Source organism: Nothobranchius furzeri, chromosome 14 (genome assembly GCF_043380555.1).
Source record: "Nothobranchius furzeri strain GRZ-AD chromosome 14, NfurGRZ-RIMD1, whole genome shotgun sequence".
NCBI classification, from domain to species: Eukaryota; Metazoa; Chordata; class Actinopteri; order Cyprinodontiformes; family Nothobranchiidae; genus Nothobranchius; species Nothobranchius furzeri.
The window spans coordinates 56,169,939-56,181,780 of record NC_091754.1 but is presented as its reverse complement, the minus strand read 5'-3'; the positions used below and the strand labels follow the sequence as shown (position 1 = coordinate 56,181,780).

General features: G+C 41.1%; 1 protein-coding gene across 1 annotated transcript; it reads right to left on the bottom strand.

The window, feature by feature from the left end:
- Window positions 1-319: 319 nt before the first annotated feature.
- On the bottom strand, window positions 320-7,841 carry lig4 (ligase IV, DNA, ATP-dependent). The gene is made up of 3 exons (XM_015952488.3): window positions 7,740-7,841; window positions 4,429-6,499; window positions 320-1,784 (listed from the first exon to the last, which is right to left on the bottom strand). Exons 2-3 carry the CDS (start codon window positions 6,489-6,491, stop codon window positions 1,118-1,120), a joined length of 2,730 nt encoding a protein of 909 aa, XP_015807974.3. The 5' UTR covers window positions 6,492-6,499; window positions 7,740-7,841; the 3' UTR covers window positions 320-1,117.
- Between the last annotated feature and the right edge of the window lie 4,001 nt (window positions 7,842-11,842).

The window sequence follows — 11,842 nt, the reverse complement described above, 5'->3', positions numbered from 1 at the left end:
ACATCCTCGTTAGGCTGTGTAAACAAAACCTGGATGCACGAGGGCGGGCTGTCCCCACCCGGCCCAGGTCGACTTGACCCAAGTGTAACGAACCGCTAGAGCCAAAACAGCAAAACATTGGTCCCAATCGGGCTGCACAAATCCAGCCACAACAATACAGATACTTAGCTACCGCGACCACAATCTCTTGCAAGAGAAAAAAGTATAAAATATTGTGTTTTTCAGTATTGATATTTGGCTTCCCGAAACTTCAACGGATAATAGATCTGAGAAAAGTAGGTAAAAGATCAAATGATGTTCTGTTTCAGGACTATAAACCTCAAATTCAAAAACCTTTATTAATTAAATCTGCCGTTTACGAATTACCTGACCTTCCTGAATTACAATACTCGCACATACAACCTTTTACAAAGGACACAATATTACAGTGGACAATTTCGTCACTGCTTAAAGCTTCTTTCCAGAGCATTTCTCTTATCCGATGGCACCATCTAGTGGCCGACAAGCGTATCACACAAAAACTCTGTTGCTCTGTTCGTTTAAGATAACGACTTCACGTTTCTGTTTATAAATGTGCTTTTGTAGCCGACAAACAGAGCTAAAACACGTTGTTTTATGAGTATTATTCTCATGTCATGGGCAGGCGGCGTGCTTAGTAAAAAATAAATAAATAAAAGACATATCGCTTACATTTTATCACAGTACATGATGATACAATCACGTTCACGGATTTCTGAAAAATCATACATCGTTTCTGAAAGGGGAAAACTCCAGAAAGCAACTTTAATTATTAACACAGATTAAAAATATTATGTTTCTGATGGAGAGGCTAATTGTGTTCAATTATAATTCCTTGTTTAAAGTCAGAAGGCAAGATGGTCTAAACATGTCACACGACAGATCAAATAAAAGGCAAAAAAGCAACTACGGTCAAATCATTTTTATTGATTATTCAAACTTTTAAACCTGATTTCTTTGAGAGTGGAAAAGAGAAAGCCCAAAGAGAAACCTCGAGCATTTAAAATAATTTTCTATTTAAAAATCCAATAACTATGAATTAAAACACTGAAACTACTTTCTACAGTGTCATCTAAAACTGTGTGCTTTCCAGGAAGTTTCAAACCAAGTAGTCAGTATCGTCTACCAGATGCCCTGCTGTGACTGAATCAGTCACCCACTTGTCTCTCACGATTTTAAACTTCTTCTTAAAAGAGCGCCGCAGGGTCCTCAGATCCAGAAGTCTCTCCTCTCCTTCCACAATCACATGTGAAACTCCTTCTTCTAACTTCTGTACCACCGTACCTCCATGGTAGCGAACCTCCAGTGCTCTGATGTCTAGACTGGTGACGGGTACGGTGCTTTTTGGATCGCCGATGTTGGCGAGAACATCCAGGTAGACTGTGAATGGTCTGAACATGCTCGTGGGAAGGTCATCCCAACCATAACGCTCCTCTACCTGAGCTGCGTTCACCCCTGCCGCATTGACGTTGCTTATTCGGCCGAACACCTCACGCAGCTGTTGTTCATCAGTATCCACGAAGTAGCTGTCACCATAGATGTCATACTCCTTGGCAAAGTGTTCCCGTGTTGAGGGTGACATGTGAATCATGTGGCGAGGTTGCCATGGCACCACTTCCTTCTGGTCAAGGCACTCCACCAGCCAAGAGGCCCAAACGACATCATGCTGGTTGGATGAAATCAGATTCTTCACGCGCATGTTCTCCACGCCGGCAATCACGCAGTAGGTGTCCCGTCCTGGGTTTTGAACCACGAAACCGCCACACCTCAGAGAAAGCAATGATAGCACGATTAATTTTTATTAGTTGGTCTACGTCTTTTAAAATGTCTTAATGTTTAAAATATTTTTACATTTTAGCGTGGCATTTATGGATTCTTGTGTGATTAAAGTAGCTTGGCCTCAACTAAACAACACAATCCTTGGTTTCTGTAGTCTCTTTAAAATATGAACTCTGGATATTTTATGGTGCATTCATATCTGGTAGGTTAGATTTGTTCACATCTGGGTTATCTGAGCGCTTTGCTCAGTAGAAAGTTTTTTTCAGACCTGCTCCTCAGTCGTAAGCTTCGGACGGACTGATTGGCCGGCTAAAGTTCACACCTACCTACTACTGGGAGCTAGGGTTGCAACGATTATAAATTTTGGTGGGATGATTATAGTCTGAGAAATAATGACGGTTTCACCATTATTGTACATGAATTGATTTCCCATCTGTATTAACATATAGAAATCACACACACATCCTATCAATTATTGAGAAAAGGCATGATTACATTCTATAAAGGTTTTGATCCCTTGAATTAGGACTGGGCGATATGGCCTAAAATCAATATCATGATAAATTGAGGATTTCACCTCGATAACAATAAATGGACGATAACTACGGGTATGCGCCGAAACAAAAGTTGTCCACTAGATGGGGCTGTCACGTTGAGTCACATTTTTCCATGACTCAAGGTGGTACAGCTTCTTAAAGGGACGTAGATGTTGCCAACCTACATATCTTTTCATTTTTTTTAAATCAAATTTATTGACATGAGAAAAATTTTCTCGATAAGAGATAACAATAAATTTTCGATTTATTGCCCGGCCCTACCCTGAATTATCTATTGTTCCTTTTCAAAGATTTGCTTAGAAAAATTCACTCTACTACTGATTAGCAACGTCGATGTTTTATCTCCACAAATAACACAAGCCTGGTAGAGTTGCTAATGCTAACAGTTAGTTTCTAGTAAAGGATGTTCTCTGCTGTTTCCTGGAAGCTAAACAACAGCCTTCCCCGTCGTGAGTCAAGATGGGTGAGTCCATGAATGTTAGTGACACTGTGACGTAGATCTGTCAGGCTTTTCTAATCCTAGAGTTTCAACGTCTATTTTCTATCAGAAGCTAATGCAGGTGTAGGTGTAGGAGACTATTTTCATGTTCAGCCTGCATGAAAATCTCAAGAGTAACCGATTATCTGAAATAATCATTAAAAACGGTTTTTCAGTGAACCACACCTTTAAATATATTTGTCTAACGGCCTTTTTTGAGTTTCTGTAAAAAGACAAAAAGGTTAAACTGACAGCTGGTCAGGGTTAGCACTGAAGGATGGAGACGCCGTAATGAATTAAGATGCTAAGTTCCTACTAGTGCAGTTGTAATCATGAATATTACTCATTACTTAAATGTAATTTCTATTTGTTCATATCTTTTAAAATTTCATCAGTAAGATTTTTATTTGGACAAGGATACATTATATTATTCTTATGTAGAACAGGAATTACAGAAAGGTGTTGTTGATTAAATATTATAATGGCTTGCCGTACAGGCTTGTTGTAGACATATACAGGGGGAAATGTCGTTAACTGGATTGTTCTAATATTATTGTTAAATCCGTTCAGATCCGTTGGAGCTACTTTGTCTGTGTGATGATCTCAGAGATAATAAATTGGGAGCAACACAACTTTTTTTTCTGTCGGCTCTGCAGATGAACGAGACACCGTTCTGAATTTCTTTTTTAGCAGCTTTGGGAGTCTAAAATATCCCCTCACGGGAGACTTGAAGCGCTTCCTAAGTGGAAATGGAGCAGTCCCAGTGGTTGTTGACGCTGGTTCTGCTGCGTGCGTTCGTTCATTTTCACTTTCGCTGTGGTCCGCAAATCTTTTATTTATCATTTTCGGTGTTGGGAGACGTCTGCGATGGGTTAACCGCAGCGTTTCACACAATGGTTATTAGTCAAACCGGTTAATCCTTGCAACCCTAGTGGGAGCCTCTGATTGGTGGGTGGAATAAGCTAGTGGTTTCCCACAAGCGTGATCAGTGGGGTTAGGTTTAGGGTAAACATCTTCTTTGCCTGCAGCTTGGACCCGCCACAGCAGTGCGAGGACAGCGCAACTTCACTGCTCAGTGAGACAGCAGGAAGCTGTGTGCTTCATGTTAGAGTATCCAAAAACAACACGGCCGCTTTTGTTTACTAACTTAAGGAGGACACCACAGATTCCTCTGCATGTCATTTGCTCCGCCCACATGCTCAGAGACAACTGTGCTTCTGAGAAGGCTGTGTGAACCACAGACATTGTGATGTGAGCAAAACCTGGCGAAAGCTGAAGCGGGCCAGAGGTGAAAAGGCCATTTGTTTTCAGCGGTGGAGAAACTAATTTGAATTAAACTTTCCACGTTTGGATTATTCTTGTCTTGTCTTTACAACCACTATTCTGAGGGCCATAATGTAGCCTACTCACAGAACAAGCTATGTTATAAACTATCCATGCCTCTCAGGGGGTAGCCTTCAGGCAATGATGGCATCATTTAACACTTTTCAGCTTTCTAGGTTGTTCTTTTTTTTCGGTCTGCAATTTTTGACTAAATTCCTGGGCCTACATTCCCAATTTGGCCTAAATTTAAAAAACAATTATATGTTGTTTTACCTGGCTACGCCTTTTTCCAGTTCAGACTTCGGATGATCTTCAGAGCCGTTCAGGATGCAGAATTCTACATCTTCAAACATATCGGTCTCCTTGGAAACCCCGGTCAGGTCTTGGGGCTTGAAGTGGTCAATTACACCAACCACCTTCTTGGTTTTGGCTGGCAGCTTCCTCTTCTTTTTTTGTGGTTCATTATAGTCAATGTTAAGGTGCCGTGAGGCCAGTTTCCCAGACGCCTTGCTACGGAACTGATCTAGCTCTGCCAGGGTCATACACTGATGCCATTCCTTATCGTCGCGGATCTTTTCAATTCTGGGGAAGCGCAGCGTGCAGTTGGTTTTATACACGTCACTTGCAACAATCTCAGCTGCCTTAACCTGGACGATGACCGAGTTGCACGGTTCGATGTAAACCTCTGGTTTCTCTGTCCCACACAGGATGGATGCTGGAGGGTCCTTTTTCTTGTAGACCTTCCAGTGCTTGGCAAGCTTCAAACCAAGGTCATACAACTCTTTCATGGTGTAGCCTGAGCCAACGCGACAGAAGGAATGGAAAACTGATGGCTTCTCGCCAGGCTTTGGGGCTTCAGCAATGGCACATAAGAAATGAGACATCATCCCACCTCGTCTTCCTTTTCCCCAGTAGCCGCCAACAATCAGTAGGTCCAGCTCGTCCATCAAGCCGTCCACGTACTCTGGTTTTATTTTTAGCCAGCCTTCTCCTCGTTTATCAGGCTTGTAGAGGGACAGAGGATCCTTTACCATGATTCCCTCTTCTCTGCTGTCAATGGCATCATTAAGTGCGCCGACCACCTGCTGCATGGTTCGGACTTCAGTCTTCGGCACCACATGAATCCTTCCATTGATCGGTGTGAAAATGGTCTGAAGGATCTCATGGCGGTGTTTTAGCGTTTCTTTGCCAAGCTTTCGGTTATTCGCCAACAACACGTCAAACACGCAGAAGCATGTCTGCAACTCTGAGTCGTTCATCAGCTTCTTGATGTCGAACTTGCTCCCTTTCTGCATGAACGTCTCCGCCGTTGGGTTGTACGCCATCATCTCTCCATCCAGGATGCAGCTCACAATGTCGCGTTTGAAAGCGTTATGAATATGAGGAGTCAGCGATCCTTCTAGGGGCGAGCCACCAAACTGCTGCGTGTATTCAAAAGCGTTTCTGCTGAAGTACTTGTACACGTCTCCGTCTTTGTGCAGCTGAATACGTTCCCCATCCAGCTTTGTCTCAATGTAAAAAGGGCTGTTGCCCATTTGCTTCTCAACGTTGCGAATATTAGCCACAGCTGCCAACATCGGCTTAAAGGCGGAGAAAAGTTCGATAGAAACTTCACTTAAGGACACGGAAGGGTTGTGGAGCTGCTGGCACACCTTGTTCAAGTCCGTGTTGACGTTGTAGAGCTCTGCAGCATCCGGGTGGAAGACTTGGAGAACCGTTTCCTTACTGACTCCAAGCTTCATATCTTTCAGAATCATTCTAATGAGCCACTTTTGCTCAAGAGCAGAGCTTTGGGTGATGAGGTGCAGGAGACTCTTTTTAACAAGGTCCTTTTGCTTGCTGGCATTGTTTATTGCAACTGAGTCCAGGAAGTCGTTGACCTCTTTGATGCTAAGATTTCCTTGGCTCGCGCATCGGTTCTTCAACACAAAGTATGCCATGCTGGCAAAGTCTCCAGCTTCTCCTTGGGATGTGGTTGGAGCGCGATAGTTCAGCAGCTTATTGGCCTCTGGGCCATTCTTTGGAAGGCCTAAAACATCGATATAAAGCTTAGCTAGCATGCTTTCTTTTATTCCATACGCCATTCGCTCTCGCTCAAACGGGGGAACGATGAGGCGCATAGCAGAGTAGAAGGAGTCTGTAGTTTGGGGGTTTTCTTTGTGGAGGGCAGAATGAAACTTTCGCCACGATTCAATGAAATCCCCCAGGATCTTGGATTTATCTGGACGAAGTTTGGATTTCTGGATCTTTTCCAACGTGGTGCACAAGTGAAGAAACGGGACCTGAGCAGCAACAGTTGGCTCACCTGGAGCACCATGTTTGGAAGTCCCCTCCATGATTAAATCTGGAACACAAAATAAAATTCAAATTGCCTTTCAGCAGCTGTAGACAACACTGTAGAGCCCAATGTAGGTGCTTATCATGAATAAAATCAAATAAATGCTGTGCTACGGAAGCCACTACCACATTTTAGACAATTTCGGTGTTCTGACTATCTGCGCTTCCTCGTCGGATATTCCTACCACAGCGTGTTATGACAGTTTCGCTCTTGTTCACAGTATGGTAACACGTTTATTACGCACAGTTTATTTTAAATAGGTGATATTACTCAAAAATACAGAACTGCAGTACAACTATTAGCAATATTATACAGTGTTTGTCGTGATTTATTTATGAAAATGACCGTGTTTGTCATCCGATTGTCTGGTTTCACAACAAAGCAACTTATATGGAATTATTATGAAATGATAACATTTTTGTTTTGTTATTTAGTCTTTATTATTAATGTCCAACTGCTTTGGATATTACAAAGTGCTTTAGTATTTATAATAATTATTTTATATCAATTCGTAACAAAATCTGTATCACATGCAAACATTTTAGATTTTAACACAATAATTCCAGAATAAAAGTCTCTGAAACAGCCTAGAAGTATATTAATTCCTAAAATTCTTCTTCAACTCTGTGAACAAAACTGGATGTTAATATAAAACTTCCTGTTTAAGTAAATGTAGACAAATTACCTGACCAATAATAACAACAAGAATAATAATGTACATTTTTATGTCTTGAATAAATCAGATTATTACACCAGCTACAACCCAGACTAAGTTGTCAAATTTCGACATGTTCAGACATGCCTTTGATGACAAAAACCCTTTCAAGTCACTTATATAAAGTCAGCACTGACAAAAATCCGACAGGAACCCTAATCTAGACCTTAAATGCCAGTTAAAACATTTGTTTTACACATCTTAGACGTGCCAATTGTATTTTAATGTTAACTAAAATAAAGATGGTGGCTTTTCAAAATAAAAGTCTTCGTGCAGCGTTTGTGATCGAGTTTTTCGTTATATTTAAGAGTAAATCGATTAATTAGGAACATTTGTTGCCGAAATTTAAACATGAATGTATCTGTTAGCAGCCTGGAGTGAAACTGTGTTTAGTCTGAACAACAAAATGCGGCCGTTTTTCATCGCCGTCAACAACGCTATGACGCATTTTATTAGGCTACTTTAGGTTTAGTTTTAAATGCAGCTAAGACACATATAAACATAATTACTCCCCAAAAAGGAAAACTTTACCGTGCTATTTGAACCTGTCATAGCAGTGACTGTTGTAACACTCAAACAGCTCCCCGGAAGTACCAGTGAAGGTCTAGTTCCGGTGATGTGCCAAAGTAGTTACCCCCGTCAAAAATTGTTTCCCCTCGGTTTACACTTTGTTTTTGTTGGCGATGCTATCACGAAATAGTTTATTTGCAAAATAAGTCACAGTATAACTAATAACTACAGAAACTTTGGAGAACATTAAACGTTAAATTAAGAAGTCTAACAAAAGAAAATGTTCTCCAAAGTTTCTGTAGTTATTAGTTATACTGTGACTTATTTGGCAAATAAACTATTTCGTGATAGCAACGCCAACAAAAACAAAGTGTAAACTGAGTGTAAATTCACCGGAGAGCGACGTGTTTCCATGAACACGTCTGGTTTACAGTATTGTAGTATCGCTCCCGTGAATGGGGAAACAATTTTTGACGGGGGTAACTACTTTGGCACAACACCGGTCTTGATTTGTTTTATTCTGCCGGTTGTTATAAACCTAGTTTTTCAACTTGATGATGTAATAATGTGATTTAACGTACATTATGGGATATATATTTAGCTAAATGTATTTATATTACTTACTTTTTATAAAAGAGGTATGGAATATCAGGTGACATGGAATATCAATCTACTTCCGTTTAGATTATTGCTATTCCTATACTGACCAGCAGAGGGCAGCAAAGATAAGCAGCGGGTGCTTGAAAGTGCACGAAGGTCGTTTGCTGAACCCATCCAGGAAGTTAAGCTGCCAGGCACAGATAAGAATACACAATCAGAGGCGTTATTATTAATTTTCATGCTGACGTAAGACAGTTAAGGAACAAAGTTCGCCTATTGTAACTTTATTATTACCTTTCATTCAAATAAGCATTTTAAAGATAGTAAATAATGATGATTTTAGTATTTTGTTTTATGGTTCATCGAGTTGATAAGGTTCAGCTCATGCATAGCTCAGCAAACCTATTTATTGTTCATGAGCATTTAATTTCTAATTATTGTGAGATTAAACCATCCTTTGCTTACTCTGTTTTCCATTACACATTACTTGTTTTGACTGTGTATTAGGTGGCAGCTGGTGCACAGCCAAGATGTTAAGTAACGTAATTTGAGGAATTTATCCAAGTGACGCCCAGTTTCTCCTGATGTACGTTTTTTTTCTTCTTTCTTCTGATGTAAGGTATCCCAGCACCACAGTACCTGCTGCTTCCTTTTCATAAACAGGATCAAATCAGTCATATTTAATATATAACTAAACGTCTGTTTTTCTTTGGTTTAATAATCTTTTTGGTGAACAGAAGGCATGAGCAAGCATGACTAAGCAACTTTTTACACTATAATATACAGAATATAAAAAGCTATCAAAATCAATCAGGTCATGTGGAAAAAAAATACTGACCCCCATGTTATATCAATAATTCACTGTTTAATCCTAATATTTAGAAAGCTGAGTACAGTTCAAATCACACCCAGACCTGATTACTGCTGGACCAGTAACGAAATGACTTCAAATGAATCGGTCTGATAACACAAAGAAAGCTAACAGGTCTCAAAAAGCAACACAGTATACCACGTTTTAAAAAGAGTCAAAGGCTCATCAATAAAAAGAAAAACAAAAAAACATCTTATTAATTCTAACATCATACCAACAGTCAGACATGGTGGTGGTAGTGTGGTGGTCTGGGGCTGTTCTGCTCTCCTTAATGAGAGTGTTGGCCCTTTGTCTTTCTGCTGCATTAATATATGAAATCAACATTTTAAAAAAGAAAATTTCTACATTTACTCACATTATTTCCATTAGCAACTGAAATTAATTTGCTGATCTGAAACATTTAAATGCGACTGAAATAAAATGTAAAATCAAAGACGTGTGAAACACCTTTCCAGTCACATGGTAAAAGCCACATAGATAAACACAGGCCTACATTTGTTTTGCTTTAACTATTTTCTAATAAAACAAAATATGACAGTGAAAAACATTCACAACAAGATATTAATAATGTGGAAATGAAGATATATTTTAAAACAAACCCGGGATCTTGTTTTGCTTTATCAGCAGACCATATTTGGGGTTGAGTGCTTCCTTCCGCCAGCAGAGGGCGGCGCGTGCCCACGCGGGAGGAGTCACACGTAGCACGAGAGTTGTTTACTTTCCTGCTGCTGCAGTGGTGGCTGGGGCGTGTGTGAGGCGGAGGGAGGAGAAATGTTTTCAGTTTTCACATGTCAAACACCGCACAGAGCACCTGGGAAAGGGCAGCTGCCAAGCTAGCGCCGCGTGCTGGAGCTAAAAAAGTTCCCATCATGCATCACTCACAGGGGGTTACATAAACCCTGCTGGATGCACTGCTGCACTGCAACGACAGAAACCCAAAATACAGTAAACACATGACGTCACTGCTTCCGTGGCATGCATCAGCTCGCTGGACGGGGGTGGGGGGGTTGTCGTGTGCAGATCTGTGGTGCTGAGGGAGGTTTTCGTGGGAGGAACAGAGAGAGCTGCAGAGCTGAAAGCTCCCCGTCAACATGGCTGATGATTAAGCAGCACGTCTTTGGTGCAGACAGTCGTAAACACTTCCTGTTCCCTGCTGGGTTGATGACACATTCAAAAAATGTGTTCATTGACTGTTTACGCTAGTTGGGAGTTTTTCTGACGGATGGAACACATTTCAAACACGCCGTTCTGATGGGGCAGGAGCTAAACTTGATACCTGATGATCGAGGTTTAATATTTTTATTATACATTTGTTTATTTATTACTATTCATGAGGGTGAAAATAGCAAATTTGCTACAGACTCCCTTCTGCAGAAAACAAGGAAGCGAAACAAATTTCTAGAGCAGACATATTTGTTACTGTAAATGCAATCAAGTCTAAATAAATGTGACAGTGTCAGCATCCTGTCACAGTGTCCCGATTGATGATGCGCCTTGGCTACTAAACCAAGGGGATGGCCCTTTGGCTGACTGGTTAGAGCGTATGACTCTCACCCGGGAATCTGGGGATCGAATCTCGCCCTGGCCCTCGCCTCTCCACCTTGCTACAGTAACAACAACATTTGCAGCAAGGGGCTTTTGCGGCCCTTGGAGTGATTTTTGTGCTCTTCAGCAACTTTATGCTCAGATTTGTACTAATGTGTCTGTTTTAGGTCTTGTTTTGGAGCAAAAAATGATCACTATATAATATTTTGACATTTAATTAAAAAATAACATTTTTTTGCATGCTCAGACTGAGCTTCATCTTGGCCTTTGCGCACCCCGGTCTTACATGATTATTTACACCAAATTTTATTTCTATTTGTAAAATAAGCTAGTTGTAGCACTTCCAGCACTGCTCAGCACCACTCCACCCAGGAGTGTGATAATGTTTTTACCACAGACTAGTCCCCGTGGACTGTTGCTGCCTTTTGGAGCTGCCGTAGTGGCCGGCCTCCATCTTGGATGGGTCTCCATTTGTCTACCCAGTGCATTCGTTTGTACTGAGGAAGGTGTTTACCCAACTAAAAAACACATTTTATCAAACTTTTTCACAAAACCAGAGACACGTGCCAATCCATTCATCCATCCATTATCTGAACCCACTTGTCCACGCAGGGTGGTGAGGAGTGGGCTGCTGGTGCCTATCTCCAGTAGTCGACAACAGGCAAATAGACGAGGTACACCCTGGACAGGTTGCCTGTCCATCGTAAGGCAACCCAAATACACACAGGACAAACAACCAAGCACACTCACACCTAAGGACAATTTAGGCAGAACAATTAACCTGACAGTCATGTTTTTGGACTGTGGGAGGAAGCCAGAGTACATAGAGAGAACCAACGCATGCACAGGGAGAACACGCAGACTTCTTGCAGAAAGACCCCAGAACCTTCTTGCTGCAAGGCAACAATGCTGATCACTGCACAGCCCATGATAATTGAAATATAAATATAATCAAACAAAATAAATTTAAATATAAAATCCCATCAGGTAGGCTTGGAAAGTCAATAGTAATGCCTTGTGATCTGTTTTCAATAGTACGCCGGTTGTTGCAATCACAGGCTGCGCAAAAACGGGCATAGTCGACCACGCTGACTTTGGAGAGTGGCGA